Below are 27,866 nucleotides of genomic sequence, written 5' to 3' on the forward strand. Positions count from 1 at the left end.
GAAGGCATTTCTTGAAGAGAAGTGGCAGTCAATTAAACACAGAGATAAAAACAAAAAACTACTGTGGATCTATTTTGACCTGACAGCCATGTACTGCATCTCCAGCAGAGGGCACTGGATAGCCACCGTATGTGGCGAACTCTCCAAATTTTTCTTCCTAGTCAACTGCTGCCATAGATAATATCAGCTAGTTCAGCAGAAAGCAGGAAACTAGACCCGAGATCTGGTGTGCATTGCTCACTAGATGGCGCCTTTATTCACCTGGGCACTGGCAAGGCTAATCCCTGTTTCTAGCATGTTTACATGCGAGACTTGTGTGGTGCTGCTCAACAGCAGTGCTCAACACATGGCGAGTTCCTAGGCTCAGAATTGCGTTATGAAAAGGAAATGACAGGCTAAGTTAGAGCACAGTAGTAAGAATAATCAGTAAACCAAGTTATCCTAAGGCACTCATAGCTATAATAAAAGCAAAATACTGTGGATGCTGGAAATCTGGAATAACAGAAAATGCTGCAAAAACTCAGCAGGTCTGGCAGCATCCACGGAGCGAGAAACAGAGTTAACCTTTTGAGTCCAATAAAGAGTCATATTGGACTCAAAAGATTGTCTCTGTTTCTCTCTGCACGGACGCTGCCAGACCTGCTGAGTTTTTGCAGCATTTTTTGTTTTTATATGCACTTTTATAGCTGGCTGAAGAGCCCGGTCTGAGGCTGGGAGCAGGGGAGAAAGATTGGCCGTTATACCATTAAAACAAAACTAGCTGGGAATACAAGCACAAAATTGACCTGTGAGACCTGAAAGACTGGACTTCCACTGTGGTAAAACAAGCTTCAGTATAAGAACTTTTATTTTTTTCCACACTTTATTAAACCGCGTCCACCAAATGGCAACAAAAATATTGATTACAAATCTCCATTTCTAAGAAGATTAAAAACTAGCCATCACAGTGTTCTGGGGTCTAGATTAGTCACACAACTGATATGTGAAATTGACAAATACATTTCAATCGGCAAAATAAAAAGGGAAAAAAACAATTTTATTACATTTAAATGCAACATTTTGGAAAGTGTTTACACTCTGCAATACTTGACATATTTCTTTCAAACTAGAAAATGTCTGTTATGAAGGAATAATTACACACTTATTAGTCAGCATTTAACATATAAACAACCTGTCTAAAGTGGCCTAACAGGTACAGGCTAGACAGACCACAGGGGTAGCGGACACATTAATCCAGGTTAACAGCATCAATGTTCAGGTCTGTAAACAACAAAGAAACATACAGGCCTGTGGCCTGGTAAATGTGATGATACAATATCAATGTTTAGCCTCTGCAGCCTCCTGGGAAGCAATGGCATGTAGCAGAATGGATAATTTAACACTACAATTCACTACTCATAATCCCCAATCGTTCATTAAACTTACATCAATAATTTTCACAGTCTTGACCTAAAAAGCAGGTTGAAAAATCGTTGGCCAATGAAACATTCAACACATGGACCTGGCTTGCTTTTCTCTGCAATGCTACTCTACTCGTGTTTCTATTTACTGTATCAATGGTCACATTGCCACAAACCAACAAGTCAAGAATGTCCCCAAGTAAAGTGCTCTTATACAGCATGAATGCATAATATAGATGAGTTGAAGCACATGAGATGGTCATGTCAGCTCTATCCTGTATAGCAAATGCAGAATGCATTATTTATATAACAGATCAAGATTTCAGGTTGGTATTGTAATTACAATTGGGATAAAAAAATCATCCTTCCCTCAGTAGTGGCAGATGGTATTAACAAACTGAAACACAATCCGATTTGAAACAGCATAAGCCAACTGCATTTCACCAGCTTGTACTCACCTCATTCTCCTGCACGAAAAAGCATGCTTTTTCTTTCAAAAGTTAATACAACGCAAAAGAAAAGCTAATTTACATGGAGAAAACAGGTTTTTGATTACCAATTTATTTTTAAAAAAAGGACGACTGATTGAAGTACACTTGTAGAACGGTGGCCGGGTGGCCTTGGCACCTGACTTGGGTGAAGGGATGTCGAGGAGAAATTCAATATTCAAGAAAGAGCAAGATTAAGCAAAACGAGAGAGAAATTGTTTCTCTGAACTAATACTCTACACACAGGAGCACCTTAAAAGCCAGACTGAAACCTAAACTGTATGTACACTGTTTATGGCTACATCTTTCCTCTCTCCCTGTTAAAGACAAAATCAGTTAACCGTTTGACCATACACCAAGCTGAAGAAATTTTTGGATCATATATTTATAAATGTGTATCATTTGATGCAGAAAGTCAAGGCCAGAGCAGACTGACCCACAAATCAGTCAATGTTAATCAACATCAAGGTTCAGTGGTTAGGAGATTATTGCTGTACTTATTTGGAACTACTAAGTCACACTTGATCACAAAGGACTCATATTCAAAAATCAGACCCTGGTGGAATTGATTGCTGGTTTACTGCAATGTTACCATTCACACCGTTAACGGAAAGCAGCCCAAGAAACAAACCTCATGAACAGGTGCAAGAAAAGCACCCAAGGAGTCAAATGTGCTCAATGCCCTGCTTTGTCAAGGACCGACAAGTCCTGCAGCCAGAGTTAAATGACGGCCGTGAACATTAGCAACGCCAGCAACACTGCCAAGCCAGCAGGATGCCCAACACCACGAACAGAGGACTCTGATTATCAGTAAAGTTCTGTCCACTTCTACGTGGATTCTTTTCCGTTTAAATTCATAGAGAAAGACTTCTCCCGTCTCTAAGCTTCATTCCTTTCTTTCAGCTTTTCACTTCGGCTGTCCTGAAAAAATAAATTGGAGAACTTCTAAACTCAACAAATTGGAACCACAGAATACTTTTTAAAAGTTAAATAAATGCCACAATAGTATTCTTATTAAATTTTAATGAAAGGCATTTGATTACTTTAAATATGAGCATTCTGGAGCAATATAAATAGCCTCAAGATCTTTGGGCCAGGGAGAAGAAAAATGATCCTGGACTTCTAATCCTGTTCACTGTCCAGTGACCATTACTGGAAACTGTACATGTGCATCTCAGGTCAGGATATGTGAACTCGGATGTATAGTCCTCCACAGTGAATTTGCCTGTCAAAAGCCACCGCTAAGGTTCATAATTGAAGAATGACTACTTTGGTGAGTTACTTAGAGGGCTTCAGACATCTGTGGAGCTATATTCCAAAAACTGTCAACACATTTGGGATAGCTTATGTGACATGAGCTTGATGTCCAATTTTCCACCCAAGTTATCAGGAGCGATGGCAAGTGGTAACCAGGCTCTTTGTCACATGAAGGGAATAGTGGAGGATGAAGGAGAGCAAGTTATTCACTGTGAGGGCATCATAGAAAAACTTGATGCTTGAAATCCACACGCAGGCACATGGGTAGTGTGGTCAAATGTCCAACCTTCTGATCCAAACAAATAAAGGACAATCAGGGTGTCCTCACCGATATTAATGGACAACTGGAGAACTTCCTAGACTATATATCATGTCCGGCGCAGGCATGATGGGCTGAATGGCCTCTTTCTGCACCATAACTTTTCCATGGTTCCATATATCTCAGTACCATATCAAATGGTGCATTGATACACAGTCATAAAGAAGCCTTTTATGTGGCTTTGTTTTAAATGATACTCCCATTTTGAACTCTCAGTACAGAAATCCTTCAAGAAAAACAAAATCATTTGCACACATTATAAATTATAGAAATTTATAAATTAGGTGAAACAGAGAGAGATGGAAGAGAAGATTGGAGAAAAGGGATGGAGAAAGAAGGGCAGTGAGAGAGAAAGAAAAGATTAACCACCTAATTCAAGAACAGCACAGCTTGGGAGGGCACAGCAGAGGGAACTGAAAGAATGAATCCTTGGCAGGGTGGGGGAGCAACTGATGAAGAGAACTTAAAAGGAAATATTCTAAGTAGAGAGAAAGAGAAGAAAAACATTAACCAGACATAAGATATTAGTAGAGATTGGTGATACATGAATCTATACAAGTTATCTTCATATCAACATGGTATTTTGCAGCTTCAGATGGTGTTGTACCTAAGCTGCATGGAAACCAGATGACGGATGTATCAAGTACCTCAGGTGGCGGTGGTTTAACAGTAACAGGCTGCGATTGTCGCCGTGGAGGTGATGGTTTAGGCAGGGCCTGCTGCTGTACAGTGTTGTAGTACGTGACTCCACCAAAGACCTGAGACTGGGCCTGACCACACATAACAAATAGTTAATATTTCTGAAATTTCTTATTTCCATGACAAACAGGATGTGCAACAAACAAAAGATTTTTCTACGGTGCTTTCGTCAGTGGGCTACCATTGTTTTGTGGTGGGTGAATTAATGCCTAATAGTAGCCTGAAGTACAATAAGGCTTCAAAATTAACACTGATTTAAGCAGACAGCAAATAAATGCAAAGGCAACTTTGGTTAGTATGATGAATTGTTCCAAAAACGCTACTTTTGCACAAGCAGGAACTGTGTGCAAAAGACAAGAGAGCTTTGGCAACCTAATTTTTACCATTGCTGCACAGACAAACTTGCGAATTAGGAGGAGTGGACCATTCAGCCCCTTGAGCCTGCTCCGTCATTCAATAAGATCATGACTGATCTGATTGTGGCCTGAACTCACTTTCCTTCCTATCGCCTATATCCTTTGACTCCCTTGTCAATCAAGACTCTACCTAACTCAGCCTCAAAAATACTCAACGATCCCGCCTCCACCGGAGGAAGATTTTCACAGACTCTCAACCCTCAGAAAAAAATTCTCCTCATCTCAGTCTTAAATGGGAGACCTCTGATTTTGAAAATGTGCTCCCTAGTTTGAGTCTTTCCCACAACGTGAAACATCCTTTCAGCAACCAGCCTGACAAGCCCCCTCAGGATCTTATGTTTCAATAAGTTCACCTCTCAATCGTCTAAACTCCAATGAATACAGGCCCAACCTTTCCTCATAAGACAACTCCCACATCCCAGGAATTAGTCGAGTGAACCTTCTCTGAACTGCTTCGAATGCAATTATGTCCTTTCTTAAATAAGGAGATCAAAGCTGTACAAGGTACTCTAGATATGGTCTCACCAATACCCTATGCAACTGTAGCAAAGCATCACTACTGTTATATTCCATTTGTCTTCCTACTCACTTGCTGTACCTGCATAGTATTTTTTCGTGATTCATGTACCAGGACACCCAGATCCCTCTGTGCCTCAGAGTTCTGTAATCTCTCCCCATTTAAATAATATGCTGCTTTTTTCTTCTTCCTGCCAAAGAGGAATTTTCCCACATTATACACCATCTGCCAATTTTTTTGCCACTTGCTTCACCAACTTATACCCATTTGAAGACTCCTTATGTCCTCTTCACAAGTTACTTTCCTACTTATCTTTGGGTCATCAGCAAACTTAGCAACCACACATTTGATCCTGTCATGCTTGACATGCTAAGCTAACTGGCCTGTAGTTTTCTGCTTTTTGTCTCCCTCTTATCTTGAATAGAGGAACGACATATCCCATAACCTAATTTCCCATGTGGGAATAGTAATGTATTTACTGAGGAATTATAATAGATTAAAAAAAAAATTTGTATTTGTACAGCATCTTAACCTGTCTCTCAGGATGCCAAAAAATGGTTTAAATCCTTCTTTTGATGTGCACTAAAGAATAGTGGTATGACATTTGATTACAATGCACAGTCTGGTTTGCTCTCCATTTCCTTGAAAATACTCAAGTTGGCAGTGAAATTGCAGTCAACGTTTAGAAGTAAAAGCAAACATTTTTGTTTCTTTTTTTAAAAAAACATTGCATTTGCTCCAAATTTGTATTCAGATTTTTGCCCTGATGGTAAAACTTTCCACATTGATAAACCGAAGAACATGTTCTGATCTATAAATCTCTTACATACCAACCATTACCATACCCTGCAGGTATCCTCACCTGAGTGGTTGGATAAATATGAGGTGGGAGGCCCCCAGCTGTGTATGGATAACTGGGGTTTCCATAGTTCATCATTCCTGGTGTGAAGAAAGGAGGGGGCAGCACCTGAGGTGGAGGTGGTTGTCCAGCTGGCATTTGGACTTGAGGAGCATAGAGGCCGGGGTTGGTTAGGTGGCCAGGAGACTGATGGTGATTAAAACCTGGAACTGATAATGATTGTCAGTTAGCCAGAGGAATAAGCTGAAGATAATTCACAAAGACTCTAAGGAACAATCCATAAACACGGTTACAAAGAAAAGCTACGGCTAGAAACACTAGAACCAATTACATAAATTAACAGATACAAAGATCCAAAAAAAGATTTTTTTTTTAAAGTTTAAATGAAGGAAAAATTCAGTTGATGACAGTGAGACTCTTTTTAAGCAGTCAAACATGAATCCAACCAACCAGATAGATTATCTTTGAGTCTTCAATTAAGATTCTTTTCCCCTGCCCTACCAAGTGCATCTGAATTCTAGTCAATCTCTCATTCTTGTTTTATAAGAGTAATATACCTGGATGAGGGAGGTGCATATCGGGCTGGACAATCATGCCTTGGGGTGGTAGAGTAGTTGGACTTTCATTGTGGGTATATATTGGTCCTTGAAATTGTACTGCAAACAGGATCCACAGTTTAGATTATGCTGACAGGTCACAGCATCATGAGTAGAGGACTGAAAAACTGCTTAAAGGTACTTATTCACAATAAATTGCTGTAAGGTTAGTTTTTCCAAAGATACTGCATTAGCTTAACATATCAAACCTTTGGAATCTGCTTTTCATGGTCACAGCTACTTAAACAATGATCGTGAACAAAATAACTATCTTCAACTTATTCACAAGCACAATAAAAATCTCACAAAAAAACTCTGCAAATGGTTCCATTTATACTGACTGGCCTTCAGTCCCTCTCCTATTTGATGTATATAGAATATACCACATGGTGAGCCAGTATGTGTGGAAACGCCAAAGTAATTCTCATTTATGAATCGTTGTGAAACAGACATACAGCAATATTTATTCTTAAAGAAACTTTCTTTTCCAACCCATTAGCAAAATATTCTAGGGCCAATGGTAAACCTTACATCTTTCTTTAATATTTAGTTCAAGGAGAAATCCATTTAAAAGCTGGTTTTTGATTGCTCCCATGTTATTGAGAGTCAAATTGTGAAGTTCAAAAGAAATCTTACTAGAATAATCTCAGTTGGTATTTTGTGATCCCAACATTCTAAGCTAATTTTAAACTGAGTTTGCTATTTTAAGACCAGGTCACATGACAAAATTAGAAACAAATCCCTTTACGTGGATCGTAATAGTGTCCTTCCATGAGGCCGATGTGCATAGGTCCAGGGGCTGGAGCTGGTGCCGGTCCCAGGGCTGGCGCAGGTGCAGGTGCTGGTGGAAGAGGAGGAGGAGGAGGAGGAGGAGGTGGTGGTGGCAGTGGAGGTGCTTCAGGTACTGGCCGCTGCCGTTGAGATGAGTAACGCTTTGCCCGTCTTCCTTGGCTACCCTGTAACACAGTCAACCATTTTAAGTTAAATACTCCTCATAGAAAAACAGAGGTGTGTAGGCTGTATTTCTCTACTCCATAAAACAACAAATCATGGTGCCATCCCTCAATTTTTCCCACCCGTAACAATCTGTTTTGTCCCTTCCCCAATACTTTCAACTCAGAAACACTACATTATTCATTATATCACCTTGCCGACTTAGCTCCTCGTAAGACCAAGCCGCTGAAGTGCATTAGAGCTTTTCCAAGGTACTAATGCTTCTAACAACCACACATAGCAGCAATAATTAAGTATCTCTCAAGTGAAGGGGCCTAGGTTAAAATTATAAGTCTATATTTTAGTAAACTGCCACATACAGAATTTTTAAAAAAAAATTTGTTCACGGGATGTGGGCGTCACTGGCTAGGCCAGCATTTATTACCCATCCTTAATTGCCCTTGAAAAGGTGGTGAGCTGCCCTCTTACCGCTGCAGTCCCTGTGGTGTAGATATACCCACAGTGCTGTTAGGGAGGGAGTTCCAGGATTTTGACCCGTCTAGAATGATTCTAAAGATTTTATCCGCCACCTATTCCACATCACAACAATTGCTGCTCATACAAATCTGGAAGTCAGTCTGGTGTTTCAAAAAAAAATTTGCGCAAATTGCTTCCAGGAAAAAAATATGTTTAAAAACTAATGCAGGTTACATACCAACAATGATTTTATACATAGTCATTCAACCGTTATGGCACAACAGAATTAGTTATAGTCTGAAAATTACAGTAATTAAAGGCAAACTCTGCTCAGCTTACCATTTCTTCCACCCGGTTATACTGGGCAGGAGCAGCACCAACGTGTAATGAATTGGGAATTCCTGGAAGAAACAGAGTAGTCAATTCCTATCTGTTATATGGTGGTGAACGATTACTTATCAATTACTAATATTTTCAGCAGTATTATTTTACTTGAATAAATAGCATTTATAGGAAGAAGTGTTACCATCAGCATTCTTGGGGAAAAAAAAGAACTTGAGAGCCCATTGGTTCCATTTCTGCTTTGATTGATTTTTATTTCTATGCAGCCCTTATTAATTATCACCCAAATAGCAACTGATTGCAGTCTCTCTCCCTGCACTCAGTTTCAATACACACATTCAGCTTTGAATTCCTATTGCATGGGCACAAGGTCAAAATTACACATTTTCTGATGTTGATAGCATGGTTTCAAATCACTTCCTGCACTGCATCCCACACTATTTGGCACAGTAAGCATTTGTCCAATGTAACAATAAAAATCAATATTAAATATCTTGCATTCTTAATTAGCACTTTTCTCAGACAAAGACCACCACCTTCAACACCTCTTTGACCCTTTTGTCTCTGACATCTTTTGATTATCTGCTCACACCACACCCTCAATGTGTCTCTTCCCCCCCACCCACCTTAAACCAATTTATATTTCTCCCTTGTTGAAACTATGCTTCAGTTCTGCTGAAGGGCCATGAGGGCTCGAAACGTTGACTGATTTCTTCTCCGCCGATGCTGCCAGACTTGCTGAGTTTTTCCAGGTAATTCTGTTTTTATTTTGTTTTGGATTTCCAGCATCCGCAGTAGCTTTTAGCTTTTTGTTTTTAAATATATCATGACTGTTGCTTCAGATCACATTCAAAAAATCAGATTACATGTAGGAACTAAAGGATACTTATACATATTTATTTAAAATATTGTCTTTAAGTACCCTCCCTTAAATGCACAATAATAAAATATTGTGCCATGCTATCCAAGATAGGTGTCAGGCTAATGAAGCTGGCTTTTACCTTACTTCCTTAGCAACAGCAAAACTTATTGCTAAATGTTAAAACGTTTTGCTCTCTCCCTGTGCTATATACAGCCTCTATGTCCATTAACATAGCACTATTTCTCAACATGGAACAATGGATTGCACCCCTGTTGATGAGTACTGGATCACCTGCTGTTATCATATTGCCTTGCTGTGTGCAAATTAGTTTCTGTGGTTCCTATATTGCAACACTGGGAACACTTCAAAGGCTGTGATTGGTTGCTAACAGGGAGCAGAGAGTTGGCATAATTGGGTCTTTTTTTGATTGGCAGCATGTGACGAGTGGTGTGCCACAGGGATCAGTGCTGGGGCCTCAACTTTTTACAATTTATATAAATGACTTGAATGAAGGGACCGAAGGAACGGTGGCGAGATTTGTTAACGACACAAAGATAGGTAGGAAAGTAAATTGCGAAGAGCACATGAGGCTACAAAGTGATATAGATAGGTTGAGTGAGTGGGCACAGATCTGGCAAATGGAATATAATGTGGGAAAATGTGGAATTGTTCATTAAGAATAAAAAGGAAGATTATCTAAGTGGTGAGAGATTGCAGAGCTCTGAGACTCAGAGGGATCTAGAATGTTATCATTTGTTGTGAGGGGAATTTATTACAAAAGGTTATGTTTCAGTTGTACAGGGCAGTGGTGAGACCACGTCTGGGGTATTATGTACAGTACTGGTCTCTTTATTTAAAGAAAGATGTAAATGTGTTAGAAGCAATTCAGGGAAGGTTTACTAGACTAATACCAGGAACGGGCAGGTTGTCTTATGAAGAAAGGCTGGACAGGGTAGGCTTGTATCCATTGGAATTTAGAAGAGTTAGAGGTGACTTAATTGAAACCTTTAAGATCCTGAGAGGTCTTGACAGAGTGGATGTGGAGAGATGTTTCCTCTTGTGGGACAATCTAGAACTAGGGGTCACTAAGGGGTGGCTCATTTAAGACAGAGATGAGGGGAATTTTTTTTTCTCTGAGGGTAGTGAGTCTTTGGAACACTTCTTCAAAAGGCAGTGGAAGCAGAGTCTTTGAATATTTTTAAGGTAGAGCTAGATAGTGTTAGGAAATAGAGATAGTTTAAGTTATATTTGTATTTGTGGGGGTTAAGAATGAGTTTTAGCTTTAAAGTTTAAGTTTGATTTGTATTTTTGCATTGGTGTGTTAAGAAAGGTCAAATCAAATTTTAGTTTCACTTTAAAAGGGTGCTTGCATTTCTAATGAGGTTTTTTATGACTGTAAGCTAAGTTAAACAAACAAGGGTAGAAGAGTTGGACTATTGCCTAGCAACAAGGGTCCAGAGAGACAGGTCCCTCCCACAGACAAACACAGGAGAGGAGAAACAGCAGTTAGATTCGGAAGCTGTTGGAGTTCAGCTGGTTTGGAAGACATCTGCCAAACAGAAGCCACCTAGAAGGGGCAGATAGCCAGCCCCCAAGCTAAAATTGGTTGAAAGTAACTGCCAGGAGAGACTGGAGCAAAGGGGACAGATAGCCAGTCCCAAGCTAAAGACTCCAAAATCCGGGGAAGTGGAATAGTAGAAAGTCCAAAGAAAACCTTTTATCAAAGGAAGGAGAGGAATCTGTAAAAGGTCCTGTGAAATTCTGATGAGCAGAGAGAAAGGCTCCAAATTTCAGATTTAAAGAGACAAAAGCTGCAGAAAGCAGATTTAAAGGGAGAACAGCTTGCAAGATGCAAGAAGGTCCAAAGAGACAACTGTAGGTCTGTAACTCTTTGCTATGGGGATGTGAAGCATTGGTGTACTGTTGACAGCTCAGTCAGTGAAAGTGTGCTTGGGAGACAGCTTGAATGCATATGGTGACCCAGGGAAGAGGAACATCAGAAAGAGAGTTTGAAACTCTGGAGGTGAACCCTTGTGGAAGGAGTCAGAGAAATTGGCAGTTTGGAAGAAGATTCTAAGGCGAGGTCTTAAGAGTGGCGATGGGAAACCCTTGTTTGAAAGACGGAGTGCAGACAGACGGGTTGGATCACGGTGTGACAAGCATCTGGGGGGAGTTGCAGAGAGATCCATAGCATCTGGTTGAGGTGGCATCTGTCACTTGATTTCGAGTGTGGGTGTCTGAAAACAGGGTGCCTATTGGTTTACATGGGCTATGTACTTACTGTGAACATTAAAGGCATAAGATAGCTTTTGTAAATTGTGTTATCTTTACAAATCTGTATTTATCTGTAAAGGTATAGGTGTGGGTGAAGGAATATTGTAATATAGTTCATCTTTTCTTGTTGAATAAGTGTTTTATTCTTTTGTTAAAAGTTCATCAGCTGACTCCTGTGACTCTGTTCAGTAGCTACTCTCACATATCTAAACAAAATTAAAGTTAGGATCTATCAAACTGGGTTCATAAGAACATAAGAAATAGGAACAGAAGCAGACCATTCGGCCCTTCGAGCCTGCTCTGCCATTCAATATCATGGCTGATCTTCTTGTGTTCCGATTTCCACATTCCCATCTAACCCCAATAACCTTTGATTCCCTTGCCTAACAAGAATCTATCTACCTCTGCTTTAAAAATATTCAATGATCCCGCCTCCACCACCTTCTGAAGCAGAGAATTCCAAAGTCGCACAACCCTTGGAGAAAAAATTCCACTCTGGGATCAGGCTTGTCCAGGGGTAACTTCAGCTAGCATCATAACAATAGATTCTCGATTAACAAGGGGGTGGAAGGTTATCAGGGGTAGGCAGGAATGTGGGGTTGAGGTTACATTCAGATCAGCCATGATCTTAATGAATGGTGGAGCAGGCTCGAGGGGCTGAATGGCCTACTCCTGCTCCTAATTCTTTTGTTCATACGTATGAAGCACCTCGGGATGCCCCAAGAGCGTTTTTGAGGACAGTGAATGGTAACGACTTGATGAGGAGGTAGGAGCTGGTAAATGGTGAAGTATTCAGAAGAGGAAAACATGCCAGAGGAAAGAGGTGATGGGGTGTGGAGAAGAGTCAAATCAAATCCTGGCCATTACATCATTATAGGGAACATCCATCATTTCCCCATCTTTCAAGATAGAAATTATCCCTTAACGCAGTTTTTAAAAAACGTGTTAATGCCTCTCCCATATAAAGAACACTCACGGTCATAACGTTATGATGCTAGTGCAAGCCACTTCAAATTGGCCAAGCAGAAAATGGAAGCATCAAGCAGAACTTACCGCGGAGTTCTCGTGGTTGTACATACTGTGGTTGACTGCTCGCCGTCCAGTTTTTCCCTGATAAATTAATCTGGGTCATCTCATGCTCTAGCCCAGTCATAGTGGGGTCTACAGGTGGAGTCTCCCAGGAGCCTGTCTTTGGTACTGGAGGAGGGACAGGTTGAACAGGGATCTGCTGAGCTGGAGCAGCCAAACCTGGTACAGAACTGTCCTCCACTGCCTGTGGCTTTCCTACTTCAGTGACCTTGTTCCTGGTCCTACGAATACGAGAATAGGATTTCTTTTCTATCATCTTTTCCTGTACCTGTGGCACAGTCTCAGCAGGGAGAGACTGATTTTGTATGGGGGCATCCTCTCTTGCCACACCATTGTTCTTCACTGGCTGTATGCTGTCTGTCACAATCACACTCTCCCTCAAATGACTCTGCTCAACATTCTTCACATCCATTTTATTTTCACTGATGGATAATTCTCCGGAAGAGTGATAACTCTTTGAACTATTTACTTCAGCTGGTTTCATATTATTACGGTCTTCATTATAAGCAGCATTTTTGGAGTAGCTCTTTGCTGGAGATCTCCGCTCCGGGCCTCCCATTTTTCGGTTAAAAGTTCTTGCAGAAGGGACACTATTGCCAAGCTTCCGCATGTAAGGCCTTGGTGGTGGTTCATCCATCCAATCAGGGTCTCGATTTTGAGGACTTCTAAACCTTTAAAAAGAAACAGATTTATATCCAAGGATCAAGGTGACAGCAAGTTAACGTTTTAAGATATGTATGTTACTATCAATTGCAGCCAACTGTGAAGGCAAGCATGTTGTCCCAATCCACAATGGTCATTGAAACTAACAGAAAACATCAAGGAAATTTTTACATCTATCATGCAAAAGTCTTGGATTTGTTCTATGTGCAAGGGTCACACTTGCTTCTGTTCACACAACTTTTGGCATGTTGAGGACTGCCTCTTGCCTCTACTTGCTTCTTATTCAGTCTCATTTCTTGGTCTCCAAGGTAGGTAGTGCAGTTAGTTACTCACCCATGAGAACTCCTAGGTCCATCCCCAACAAAGATGAAATTCTGGGCACCTAGCTGGATTTTACAGTCTTGGAGATATGCTTTCCTAAGTAATTTTTATTCTCAAATTCTTCTAAGTCAGAATTAATCTCTGCCTTCCGCCCATTTGCACTTCCACCATGCCCTCCTGCTACCATTTCTGCATCAGAGGCAGGTGGAGTTTCTCAGCTGTCTCAGAAATCAGCAACCTGCCCATCTCCCCATTACCAGCTTTCATACTCGCAGGATTTCACCTCCCAGTGTTGCCTGGCTGTAGTAATTGCCTTTTAGATTTTGCCGGAACCCAGAAGCAAATGCTGACGGACTCCAGTGCTTCTTTCTTGTGCTGCCAAAGCCCAGGTACCTCATCTCATCACAGGCCGACACCAATTCCTCCCAAAGGTCATTCCAGCCTTAGGAGTTCCTCTCGGATTACCAAACTAGAGATCTCCCACCCAGCATTACAGTAGCTTAGGGCCCTTCCCTTAATGCTACCAAGCCTCCATGAACTTTCTGGCCCACCTCCCAATGATGCAAAGCCCCCAGCTTCCCCTACCATAGTTGCAGGGTGAGAAAGGAGGGGTGGGGGCTAGAGAGCCAAGGGGGCAGCAGTAAGAGAATGGCGGTTGAGGGTATATCTGTACATGTACATAAATTAAAATCGAGGTGCTTTGAGAAAAAGAAATTGTGAGGGACTAGAGCTGTACTGTTCGCATACTTATAATTCCATCAATGCGCTGAAAACTCAATGATTCCTGAAATTCTTCAAACCTTGGCTTTCTTATCCTTCGCGGCCTTATTTCATCAGGGTTTCTGTCTGATCGAATGTCATAACCATACAGGGAAATTAGTTCATCTCGAGATTTAGGTGCTTGCTCATCTTCTTGGAACTTATCGTGCACCCATCGCCCTTCATCTTTCCAGAGCTTCCGTTGGCGGACTTTGGGTCTGTAAACAGGAAAACAAAAATCACACTGACCAGTTCAGAACAAATTAGGGTTTTTACAACCACATCAATTAATGTTAAAACACAAACAGACCAGCATGAATACACATATGGGGTACAACCCGCACATCTTTCATACATCTTGATCTGCACCTGTGGGATGGAAATACTGCAGGATTCAATCCTAAATTTCGCATTCATGGCACGGCATACTGGGTCTCAAATAGTAGCTAACAAAACTCAAATGTGGGGGTAAAAACCCACTGGGTCATTACTGCAAAAAATTAAAAGCAAATGTTTTCAACTACACAATGTAGATGGAGGCGGCGTGTATTCAACCCACTGCAGTAAGCTTGGGTCTGCACTAGAATGTAAATAAAAGCTGACCCATCAGACCTTGCATTACCTTTAATGAAGTATCAATGAGGAACATGGAATAGCCCAATACTAAATGTCTTTAGTGACAGGAACAGCCGCACCCCTTTTTGGCCTTTGGAATGGCAGTTTAGGTGGGGGATTAGGGGAGCAGGGGGTATGGTGAAAGAGAGAGAAAACGACAAACTGTTGTAGAGCAAGAAATATTGACGCCAGCCTGTCTTGTTTTCCATTTTGTTTCTGCACTTTTATTATTAAAATTGAGCCACCGTCACAGTAAATAATGTGTGTGCAAATATCTGCACTTACTGTGTACAGCTTGATTTACTGAAAAGAACCAATTTTGCAATTAAAAATATGAGTGATAAATCAATTGCCCCAGACAATATTCATGCTTTGTTTGACATTGGTTTGGTGCAAAAGTAAGAAGCCAAGAAAACATTTTATTATGCCCACTCTGACAAAAATTAAACATGAAGATAATTAAACATTAATGGCAATGTGCTTGGGCAGTTGATTTCTACACAAGACTGATTACAGATCAATCACAAAATAGCAACTGGTATGAATAGGTACAAGAAAGCTATTTAAAAATTAAAACTAAAACTTCAAAGCTAAAAGTGTCAGCCATGGCTCAATGGGTAGCACTGAGTCACATGGTTCTGGTTTCAAGCAGGTTCAAATTGGTTGCTGTGTTTCCTACATTACAACAGTGTACATACTTCAAAGTACTTCATTAGTTGTAAAGCGCTTTGAGACATCTGGCGGTCATGAAATGCTATGTAAGTCTCTTTCATTAACTAATATAATTACAGGGCTTGGATGATTGCTTATGTTTCCATCTAAACATGCCAAATATAATTTTAAATATTCCTGCATGCCCATCATTCCCTAGCACTGAAACGGCTTCACGTCATAAATTACATCTTCATACGGTGACATTGGTGCATTTCCCCTATTCCTGACCTCTTCACAGCCTTTGACATGGTCAACTAATCACAGAATCACAGTGCAGAAGAGGACTTTCGGCTCATCGAGTCTGCACCGACACGTGAGAAACACCTGACCTACCTACCAAATCCCCTTTACCAGCACTTGGCCCATAGCCTTGAATGTTATGACGTGCCAAGTGCTCATCCAGGTACTTTTTAAAGGATGTAAGGCAACCCACCTCCACCACCCTCCCAGGCAGTGCATTCCAGACTGTCACCACCCTCTGGGTAAAAAAAGTTTTTCCTATATCATCCTCCGCTGATACCTTACCTGCGATTTCCATCTCAATGGGACTGCCATTGCTTTCTTCCACTCAACTAGCCAGAGCATCCTCAGGAAGCTTCTCTTCCTGCCTTGTTACCCCTAGGGCCCATTCCTGGCCCCTTCCTCTTCCTCATCTCCATGCTGCCCTCTATCATCCAAAGGCATGGGATTAGCTTTTCCATGCGTTCTCTGACGATATCTGACTCGACCCCTCTGCTACCTGTGATGCCACCCATCATTTGGCATCTAGCATAGGATGAGCTCCAATTTCCTCCAGAAAAACTGTGGAAAAACCAACCCCATCATCTTTGGGCCCACATCATAAGCTGTTGAGCCATGTCACTGATTCCAGCCCCTTCCCCAAGCACCGTCTCAGTTTGAGCCAAACTGTGTGCAACCTCATTGTCCTATTCAACCCTTGCTAAGCTTCTGGCCCCATATCCTCTTCATCATAAAGACTGTTTACGTGCAGTTCTATGACATCACCTGCCTCCACCCATCTACTCCTGAAGCTCTCATTCATGTCCTGGTCGCCTCCAACTACAGTATTCTAACGCCCTTTGGCTGGCCTCTCATTGTCCAGGCTGTGTCAACTTCAACTCGTCCAAAACTTTGCTACCTGAATCCAGCCCCACACCAAGTCCTGCTCAACCAATGCGACTATTCATGCTGACCTACACTAGCTCCTGGTCCACTAACCCCTCAATTTCAAATTCTCGTGTTTAATAAATCCCTTCATTCGCTTCCTCCTCTGCCCCCAGAACATTCTGTTCCTCTGCCTCTGGCCTCGTATCCCTGCCTTTACTTTGGCCCATTACTGGCACCATGTCTTCAGCTGTCTAGGCCCCATGCTCTGGAATTTCCCCATTAACCCCCATTCCCCTCCCTTGCCCTTCCTCTCCCTTCCAAGACTTTCCTTAAAACCCACCTTTTGACTAAACTTCTAGACTAAACTGTAGGCTATATCTGCTTCTTTTATTTAAAATTTATTATTAACCAATTACCCCTCTGTGAAGCACCTTGGAAAGTTTTTTTTACCTTAAGGCACTGTATAAGTATATGCAGTCATTGGCCATTCTGTAATCAAGAATTTTACAGGAAACAGCTTATTAAATGTCAATCCTTTGGTTGGTATGTACTTACTGGAAGGCACATAGCTAAATTAAACATTTGCCTTTTTCAAAAAGAGGCATGATTCTACTACAGTTTTAGTTACAGAGGGTAACACACTCACCTCATGAATGGCCCCCTCTCCTGAAGTGATTTGGTTACCTGAACATTACAACAATAATCTAAGGTTTTTAATTTTTCCAGTATATTTAAAGCTCAGGCTTAAAAATAGGAATACAATCCATTACAAACCTCACTTCCTCAGGTTCAGTGTGTCCTCGGAGATCATGTTCAAAGAAGAGTCCTTTCCGTGGGATGTAAGCAGGGTTTTTTCTATCCTCATCATCGTCCAGTTGCCGCCTATTCTTTTTACCTATTTTATTTTCAATAGGTTCTGTACTTTCCTGCAGGGAAAAAAAGAGGAAAGGTTAAAGGTCTCGGCACAAAAAGCAACAATCTACAGGACAACAATCTACAGGACAGGAATTAAGCAGCCTTCATCTATATTGACTTTAAAAAGGATATAGCACCAACCAGTTTCTGTAACTTGGCTAAATGATGTCATTCTGAGTAAGGACTGTTCTTAAAAATCTTATTAACATTCCTTTCTCCTAAAACCATTGATTTCCTGCTAGAGATAATAGTCCCATAGATAGCTCACACGAGTTGGCAGTTTTGTGTAAAGTCTGACGTCTGCCCGCTGGCTATACTAACGCAAGCATCATAGTCCAGCCTAACATTGTCCTAGCCGGATGCTCTTTCACACATACACTTTCACCAGCAGTCAACAGCTAGAGATGAGAAGCAGGAACCCTAGCCAATTTTCTCTTTACTAACTCAGAGACACTGAGCTCTTGTAGCACTCTGTGTGAGATTAGCTAACTCAGTATAGGCTAGAATTGTACCTGGGTCTTCCCGAACCAAATGCTTCAATTGAGCCTTTGGAGAGCACACTTTACACAGAGGGCATTTCTACTCTTCTACATCAACATTTCCATGTAAAACGGACATGACACTCTTGAAGATGTGCTAAAAATGGATCTTCCCAAAGCTGCTCGAGTCCAGCAATTTAACATTGAGCTTCCAGCTGTACAACTCAGCAGTTACCTCAAGATAGCAATCAAGAAGCACCCGATTTTTTTCCCCACCTCTTTTGAATTCCATTACAAAATTTACAGGTCATTCTTTTCTTCTTCCTGCCCTTGAAATTCTGTAGAAAGGGATGACAGCCTTCAGATTAATTTGTAAACATTGGTCAGAATGAGAATTAATCAAGAAACTCCTGGGGGGTCCCACAGTTTGTCACCTTTCATCTCATTTTTATAATTGGAAAAAGCCACATGAACCAACAAACTCATACCTTACTAACTGGGCTCCATTTAGTCTAGTCTTTCCATTATATCTATCATCTTGCTTCTCTTTCAAAGATGATGCGTATAGCTCTCTGTGTTTGTGTTTAGCACTTTGCATTGCAGTTAACTTGGTTCAGCAAGTAGCACTTTTACCTTAGAGTCAGAAGCTTGCAGCTTTACTCCAAGAATTGAACACACAAACTAAGCTAACAACTCAGTACAGTGCTGCGTTGTCAGAGGTGAAACATTAAAACTAAGGTCCTTCTACATGTTCCAGTGGATTTTAAAGATTCTATGTCTCTTTTCAGAAAGAAGTTCTCCTAGAATATTGGACAACATTATTCCCTCACGCAAAGGCATCAAAAACAAATCAACTAGTCAAATGATTTGTGTTTGCCTACATAAGTCATGACAGTGCAAAATAATCCCTGGTTGTGAAGTATTTGGCATATTTCCAAGAAAAGTGAAGTGGTGCAATAAAAATGCAAGTTTTGAATTATTTTATTGATGTACACCTCTGCTTCTGTGTCATTCTACATCTCTCTCCACTCTTCCGGTGTACATTGTTACCACTAATAAATTCCTCCAATTCTATTAGGCTTATTAAAGATTCAAACCTGCTCCCTGTCCATATCAGAACAAAACTGCAGCAGTTTCTGTTACCTGTCCATCGCCACTCTGTCTTTCTCCAGTAATCTCTCCTTTCTCTTCAGGTTTTCCTTCTTTGGACGATTCATCTTCTTTCCCTTCAATGCCTGATTTTACTTCCTCCTTTGGAACTTCCTCTTCACTATATTCGCCTTCCTCTTCATCCCCCTGCAAACAAAGATTTTTTAAGCATTAGTAACCGAGGACACATCTCAACCAATTCAAATCAAACATTTTATATAATCATGGCAAATTAACATTTTTTTAAAACTGAAGTTAACACCCTCACTACCTCCCTCCAACACCTACGTGAACATCAACACCCATTTGAATACTGATCTATCTTCAGTTGACAGGAATCATACTTGCACTGCATCACCACCCCCACCACTCCCCCAAAAAAATCAGAACAGATCTACTTACTCTCTTTCCAACAGATGTATTGATATTTTAGGACCATTTCAAAAACCGGTAATTACCCAAAACTTCTTATGCAGAAACGCCATTTTTATTCCATATCATTGGAACATTAACTACAACTGTGCATCTGCATTTTAATCAAGTCATAACCAATGTTTTTAGCTGCTTTGCCTTCCCTCCCCTCGAACTTTGAGGGTAGGTATTTAACTAGCTAGTAAGCAAAAAAACCTTGGCCTCATAAGCTGGTTTGCTCAGTTTGACAGCAATAAGATTGCAACCTGGCTGCTGATGGATAAGTTTATAGTGCTGGAGGAATGACTGTGCTGCTGACAAACAAACAGTGCGGCCTTAAAACAATGATAAACAGAATAGTGCTGCTAGATAAATAGGCTACATGCTCTGAAATTACCTCATCAAATAGATGTTGGGGCAAAAGTGGATAGTCCTGGCAGGACTGCTGGGTCAGCTACTTTTTTTGCAGTTGGCCTTGCCCACCTCGCACATTTGTACCATAAAAATACAGAAACCCACTAAATAAAATTGTGAATACTGCTAACTCTCTGCCAATTGCATTAACCAAGTTAACGTGGATCTTTATTTACAATACACTAATGTATTAATTATATTCCAAGCATAAAAATAATTATTAAAATATACATGCTTAAAGGACAATGTCATTAGAAAATACTGAGTGCAGGAATACTGCGGGGTAACTGCCTTCAAAGAATACCATTTTACTTGCACAATACAATGTGATATGATCAGATGAATATCATGTGTGCTCATCATTGTCTAGTTCCCCATCATCCTTAAACCAGAAAAGGCTGTGGCACTTTATTCTCCCTTCTCCACCACCCCACCCCAAACCCACCCACCTCCCCCAACTACTCCCCTTTTCCTCAGTCTTGACTTGCACTGGTTTCTATCCAGCCACCACCCCCTCCTCCTCTCAATGGTCACTGTTCATGTGTGAACCAGAACAGTGAACAGGCAACATAACTGAGGAGTGGTGTATCTCAGCCTGGCCATCCTACTGCAGCAGCAGGACTTCTGGCTAACTTTCGCCTCCATAAAACGTGGGCTGTAGTATAACAACATCAATCTGCAAATACCTCACCAAGGAAACAGCAATACAGGAATGTGTGTGTTGGGAACAACAGAGATTTCACAGTATTCCAGAATTTGTTTTATGTTTGAGTTGGTTTTTTTAATAGAGTTTTATATCTGATTAGAAGCCAGCAAACAATATAGCTAAACATTCAAGCTGTACATACAACTGACAAGATCCTAATTTAAGATATAATACACTGCTTTTATTGTTCTTCTGTTCAATAGTAAGTCAGCATTTTTCCTTCCTCCTCCCCATCAGTCTCTGAACACATGCCCAGTTACATCTGCATAGTTAAGGCTCATAGAATATGGACATGCAGCAAAATTTGAGATGCTTTTAAGTATAAAATGTATCTGTTGTGAAATTTTCCATCACATATTAGCTCAAGTCATATTATGCTGTTACAAATTGCATCTGCCTGCTATTTTAGCTAAGGATAATTCCCCTACCACCTCTAAAGAGTAGTCATCCAGAACCACCATTTCTGACACTCAGGTCATTGTTTTGAGTGCATATATTCCCTTGTACACATTTGATTGATTTAACATTATATTTAGACTAAAAATTGTACTCTACACAACTCTTACAGATAAAAACCTAAAAATATACAGTATAAAAACTGTTGGAGCTATTTTTATATATACAAACATTGGGAGGAATAATCAAATCCAAGTTGCTGATCATACTTCCGATTGCCAAACGAAATAAGAATCAAGAGCAGAACAAGTTAGATCTTGCAAAAAGATCAAAGGGAAGTGCAGCTGAGATGCTGCATGGAAGCAAGCCAAAATGAACTTGAAGAGATGAGACAGACAAGCTCATCAAAAAAGACGCGAAAGAAGCCAAAACAACAGCAGAGACCACTCGGGAGACATCAGACAAAACAGGCTGCCCAGGACTAGGAGAAAGGAAGCAGGCTCAAGGGAGCCGGATTGAGAGACAATTTCTCACCAAGGGAAGGAAAGACAGAAAGAAGCTCGGATGAGAAGCAGGGCTCAGGAACAGGAGCTGTAGCGTAGAGCCAGGAGAGAAGGGAGAGAAGAGTGCACGTGCAGAGTGCAATCAATTGGTGGAAGGCCACAAAGAGCAAATGCACCATAGGACTACTCTTAACTTCTGCCACTCACGCCAACACACAAAAATAATGGAAACCAAAAAGAAACGTGAAAATTTGGCAACCGGTAGTACTTGCCATTAAATGAGAATGGTAACATCCATATTACCAGCATAGGAATGACGAGGTACAGTACTGTACCTTTGCCACAGCAACAGTACTCTGCCTTGCTATTGGCAGCACATGTATAATATTCACAGAATACCACCTGCCCACTACCAGCAGAGGAATGGTACAATGTTATCCCTTTTCGTACACAGCTCCAGGCTTTGAAGTTATCAATTGCTGGACTTACAGATTTCTGAGAACCATTCTCTTCAGCGCTTTCATAGTCTGAAAGCACAACAGCTGAAATCAAAGAACAAAAATTAGCAAATTTGTAATCAAAGTAAAGTACTGCAACACATTACAACAGTACCAAGGAAATGAACACAGAACCAATCATTGATTTTTTATTTAAGCCAACAGCCTCCTCATCAACCAGAAAACATAATTAGATAGATTTATCTGGTGGTTCAATAGATAAATATACTGTCTGCTGTGTGACTAATAGCCCCTGATTCAATTCCTGACCTGTGCTGGGTTTGCAGTTTGCAACAATACAGTTATTGGAGGAGGAGGAAATGAAAGGCACAGCATCACTAGACTTGGTGCTGCAGTACGAGAGGGTGAGGGCATGGGGAAGCAACGAGGGCTCCAGTCTCTATAGGCTGGCAGTGGAGGGGGGTGGTGATAGGAAGAAGCAGGCGGTGCTGATCGCTACACAATGCTTTCTGCTGCAAAATGCTGTGAATGTCGGTTGAGGACACAATCAGATTGTGTTGCAAGACCCTACAATGGTAAAGCTACCTGCCAACATTCATTGCCACTGTCTGTGGGACCATATCCCAGCATTAGTCAGTGTGTCTGGACAGGTAGGGTAAAGGCTTGCCTTTCATCTGCATAAAAAGGTAAATTATCTGCAAACTGAGTCTCACTTAATTAGGAGAATTGCTTTTCAAATTAGACAGGGGACAAGAAGGTAGCACCTGAAGTGATGCCCTAATATGTTGTAATGAATTCTGGCTGAAACCAATAAAGCTTGTGTATAGCCATGGTACTTACCATCACCTTCTATGCCATCTTCACTCTCCTGTGAAAGAAAGAAACTCTTATTAGTATCCATCCTATGGTAAATTCTTTTTTAAAATTTATGTATATGGCCCCTGTGATCTGCGACTCAGAAATATTACGTAGAGTTGATACTTAGCACCAATCTTCCACCACTGCCAACTACACGCATAGCTATATAACCAGTAACAAAGACTAGCAAAACATCTCCCCCCGCCGCCCCCAACAACTGCTGGGCTACATAGCTAGGACAGAACATTAGAAATCAGCAACTCTAGCAAAACATGAAAAAACATCCCACCATAGCATGGAAATTGGCACAGCAAACCTGTAAGCATATGGTTTGTGCAGTCAGCACAGGTTCTATCCAAAAGTTCTTCATAACCCTGTAATTCACAGGTTCAGTAAATGATTCTAAGCAAATTACACGTCTGCCACAGAACAAAACCAACAGAACTGACTGCTGTGCTTATTGGCTTTCTGGGACGCACATCAAGTTCAATCTTGGAGTCAAAACCTGAAAGATTGACATTTCACAGAACCCTATACAGCATGAAATATCTCAAACACTGATTCAAATCACATTTTAAACCATTACATTTAAATATATTATCCACATCTCATATTTAAATAAAGGTCAAAACTGACATTTACTGGGGAGGACTACAATTTCTTATTCCCAACAAAAACTCCATAAGGTGACAGCTACCAAGCTAAAGCAACCTGACAATATAGGTCATCAAATTATACGGAATGAAAGATTAAAAGTTTTACCATGATTAAAATCGGAATTAAACATACCCAGTAGAATTCCAGCAGCCTGCACCTTCCTACATTCAATATATTTTGATAACTATAGTAACATCCAGCAAAACCTGTCCAAGCACAAATATTGCACTGGCCAAAAAATGTCACATTCATAACCTCACCATATAGATGCTGCAAGAAAAGGCACTTGCTATCCTATATTACTATGAGTATTCACTAGAGCAAACTTTACTTTTTTTTAAAAGAGAAAAAAATTCCTGTTTTATCATTGGTAACAGGTCTCAAAAACATATTTTTTTTTGCTATGTAATCTGTAAAAGATTTACCTGCAGGATCTCAAAAATTACCATTCCTCTTGGATCCCTCACACATATAGAAATATGTTCCAGAGTCCCACGCAGTAGGAAATTCTTGCAGGTTCAATACAGGAGTCAAGAACTCAAGACATCAGCCATACAGCATTATTGTACACAATATATCTTTAAAATCTCCAAGCCATACATTTTGCAATACAGGAAAGTCTCATGGATGTGTATACAAATTGGTTGGGGCAGGAGGTTTAGACGATTACAGTGAACCATACATATCAATTCACATATCAGAAACAGCGAGATTTTCAGACCTTCTGGAAGAATCTAGCAGAGTAAACCTGTTGTATTGCTGGTTACACACACCTGTGTTCCATTATAAGTAGTGATTTTACTGGTAAAAAATCTAGGCAGACTAGAACTGGTCTGAGTTAAGTAAAACGATGGATACTGTGTTTTTCCCTCATATTGAACTTGTCGGGGGAACTTCTGTTGCGGAACATCCTTTAACCACAATCTTCAAAGTTGTCCATCGATGATTCTAAATTTGACATTATAAGCAGCGTTCATAAAAGTCTCCAGTCCATAAAACTAAAATGGACCTTCCTGCCAATATGGCAGAAACTGAAAATGTAATCATGTCCGATGAAAAACTGACCAGTGAATAGTTTGTTTCATAAAACACAGCTCCTAGCCCTATTAAATGACCATTCATCTCCCAGTGTTCTGTGGTTAGGGTTAATAATTCTGGTCTGTTGTGCACTCCAAATTGAAAACTCCTCGCGACATAAGCAGCAATGCTGTTTGGTTCTTAAACCAATGGTTTTCGAATTTCCAGCTTGACACTCTTTTAGCACACAAGAGTGAGATCTGTGTGAAAACAATGGATGTCTAGACAAATTAGCCAAAGACCGCAGAATCCTTCAGCCAACCAAAAGTGGGCAGAAGCAGTAAGGTTAGCAACTTGAGCTAACGTGGTGATGCCACAGTATTAAAAAGTGGATGATTCCTGTTATCACATTAGCTTTTTAGTTGATCTTGCAGTCTTCTCCCCAAGTAGATCAGCTAAGCAAATCAGACTCAGTGATCCACTGAGCCTTTTCATTCAAAACTCTAATGCCCGATCTTTAGAAGCAACAACCAGCTCTTTGTTATGAGCTGGGATAGCTTAGAAATAGTGGTCATCTTGTTTTAATCCAATGATTTCTACAATCACAAGAGGTACAAAGACAAGCAAGCAGCAACTGTAAGAGTAAGAGGGCGATCACCATAGGCACTTTTTAAAGGGCCTTCTTCCACATTACTGGGATTTGTCCTGTGTCCAAATTGTTATCAGCTGCATATATTTTCTACAGATGCAACAAATTACAAGTAAAAACAAATCATAGCAACATGAAATATATACCATAAATACCTATTAAACAAGAAATCTCAGCATCAGTGACCTTTTTACCAGTTTTAAAAGTGTGTATCCTTTCTAGGGCTGCTGACCTCCCAGTTCTACATAAAAAGTATCAGTGACAACTTTGCAGTGGGGTGGTATGCTATAGCCGAGAGTCTGGACAACTGAACAGAAACAAATCATTAATTTAACTCAAGATGGTATCACTGGAAATTATTTTATCTCCTTCGCACAAGGCAGACCCTCTGATGATGTCACTGGTGATTAAAAATATTAAATCAAAAATATAAAAGATCAAAAAGTTTGATGATATCATAATTTTGTAACTCTTACCCTTATCACTCGTACACCACTATTGAGCTTCCCTTAAGCCCTGCAGAGAATATAACTGAAAAAAGCTAAAGTCTGGATCAGTTTGGCTGCACCCCCATGTAGCAGAAAATATGAAGTGAATTATTTTTATATGAATTTTTTTATTGTCATATTCAATATGAGCCGAAATATTTTGATGCATGTGAATGCGCCATTGAAAGTCCTACTGTTTTACTCTGGAACTAAAATGAAAAGGGCTGAAATAAAAACAGAAAGTGCTGGAAATACACAGTAAGTCCATCAGCATTTGAAGTAAAAAGATAATTATTTCCGGTTGACAGCCTTTATAAAAACCAAAGAAAAGGGCAGTAAGCCCATTTATACCTCTTTTGAACCAACCTCTTAGGTTGATCAAAAACAACATGGTTGACGAATTGAGATGATCTATACATATCATCCACACTTTTTCATTGCTTTGCAGCTTTTTAAGTATTATTAAACCATTAGCTGTTCTTTTATAGTTAGCTTGATTGCAACCCTTTAAATGTTGCTCATTCCTTTCCTTGGATTTGGTCAGACTTGTAAAAAGTTGTACTGGCTTTACTTTATCTATTCGTATGAAGGGCTCACTCTCAAATAATTAACCTATCTTTCCTCTTTTCAGGTGCAGATGGGATAGTAGATTTTAACATTTTTTGTGTTTATTCTTACTGCCTTACACTGCATCCAACTGTTTCTTCCAAGCTTCAGTGCTTTTAATAGAAACAAACCCAGCAGGAAAATTATGTATTTCATATTTAAATGTCCAATGCACATCACCTCATTCATAGTCCATGTTAAAACACATCAATAGGCAACCAGAAATTATGTAGATACATCAATTTATGCAAATTAATGCATTTTAAAAGGCATTCACGTTAGATACGTACACTGCAATAAAATCAGTTTTCAGACCAATTAAACAGACAATGCAGAGGCCAATCTTACATCCACATGGAGCATTTGCAGAAATCTTCAGTTAAAAAATATTTACACTTAGAAGTGTGTGAAATACATTTCCAAAATACATCTTTTAACAGCTCATGAACACATACAAGTAACCTTAATCTGTCAGTAACAAACAGGCACAAACTATTACAAATCTATTTATCATCCGATGCAACTTTGAACCAAACTAGCCAGGCATTTCCAAATCTCTTCTCAACGCTGCTCAATATTGCTATAAATATAACCAGAGATTGAACAATCTTTCCTCAAACCTAAGCCCAACAACACATCCAAGATCAGCAAGACATCCACTGTGGAAGAAAAAAGTGCAGAGTTGACAAAACTCGGAACCCAAGTGCACAGCGTTAGACGCATTGCAATGGTGGGGGGGGGGGAAAAATCGAGGTGTGCAGCTAGCCCAGAATATGGACAGATTGTTATCTCGTATACAAACCTCAGCAACTTCGATCCAGCCCTCATGAGGCAAGGCTCAATGTATAACACACATCACTAACGGGCATCATACAATGAGGGCCAAACACAAGATTCACACACCAGCTCAGAGCTCTGACCTGTGTCGCTCTCCAGAGGACATCAAAAAGGGACTGAATTAAAGCCTCATTACTCACAGCCTGAAACCTCCCGAGCAACGTTATAATACCATCCAATTCACCCTAATCACTTAAACTAGTAATAATAAGCTGCATATTCTACATGGGCAACACACCGAGCGGCGCATTTAAAGCATTCACGTCTGCCGAAGGTCGGCCACTGTCCACAAACTGGACCCAGAGGCTGCAGGTCGGAGTCTGGATCCCCCTCCCTCGGCCTCCAGGCCCCGCTCGGGGGCCCCAGGCCCCGGCCCCCTTCCTTCCTTCCTCCATCCCGCCGCACACTGACTCCCCCCAACCGGGGACACTCACACACTCGGACTCGGCCTCGCGAGCCTGGACGCCGGATAAGTCCAAGATGCAACTGACGGACGGGGCGACTTCCACCTCCGACCGGGGCACTTCCTCATCCTCCTCATCCGTGTCCTGAGACGCCCGTCGCCGCCGCCTGTCCGCCATCTTGCCGTATGGATGCAACCGGAAGGCCCCCTCGG

General features: G+C 40.7%; 1 protein-coding gene across 2 annotated transcripts; it reads right to left on the reverse strand.

Moving 5' to 3' along the window:
* Positions 1-814: 814 nt before the first annotated feature.
* On the reverse strand, positions 815-27,866 carry casc3 (casc3 exon junction complex subunit). 2 transcript variants are annotated; one of them, XM_078529279.1, is made up of 13 exons: positions 27,685-27,866; positions 22,979-23,006; positions 22,170-22,222; positions 19,245-19,397; positions 17,482-17,633; positions 14,313-14,489; positions 12,493-13,199; positions 8,301-8,362; positions 7,300-7,507; positions 6,513-6,611; positions 5,959-6,164; positions 4,112-4,234; positions 815-2,809 (listed from the first exon to the last, which is right to left on the reverse strand). In XM_078529279.1, the coding sequence occupies exons 1-13, from the start codon at positions 27,829-27,831 to the stop codon at positions 2,768-2,770; spliced, it is 2,157 nt and encodes a 718-aa protein (XP_078385405.1). In that variant the 5' UTR covers positions 27,832-27,866; the 3' UTR covers positions 815-2,767. The 2 variants fall into 2 exon arrangements, with proteins under 2 accessions (XP_078385405.1, XP_078385404.1); XM_078529278.1 differs by having other exon boundaries at positions 4,072-4,234.

This window comes from Cetorhinus maximus, chromosome 25, assembly GCF_964194155.1.
Source record: "Cetorhinus maximus chromosome 25, sCetMax3.hap1.1, whole genome shotgun sequence".
In the NCBI taxonomy this organism is placed as follows: Eukaryota; Metazoa; Chordata; class Chondrichthyes; order Lamniformes; family Cetorhinidae; genus Cetorhinus; species Cetorhinus maximus.

Excerpts from the sequence above, each read along its gene's own strand:
- casc3 (XM_078529278.1), bottom strand. The coding sequence starts at position 27,831 with ATGGCGGACAGGCGGCGGCGACGGGCGTCTCAGGACACGGATGAGGAG. Across the intron at positions 22,223-22,978 it reads AGATGGCATAGAAGGTGATG|CTGTTGTGCTTTCAGACTAT; the intron begins GTAAGTACCATG and ends CTTTGATTTCAG. Across the intron at positions 4,235-5,958 it reads ATATTTATCCAACCACTCAG|GCCCAGTCTCAGGTCTTTGG; the intron begins GTGAGGATACCT and ends ATGTGTGGTCAG.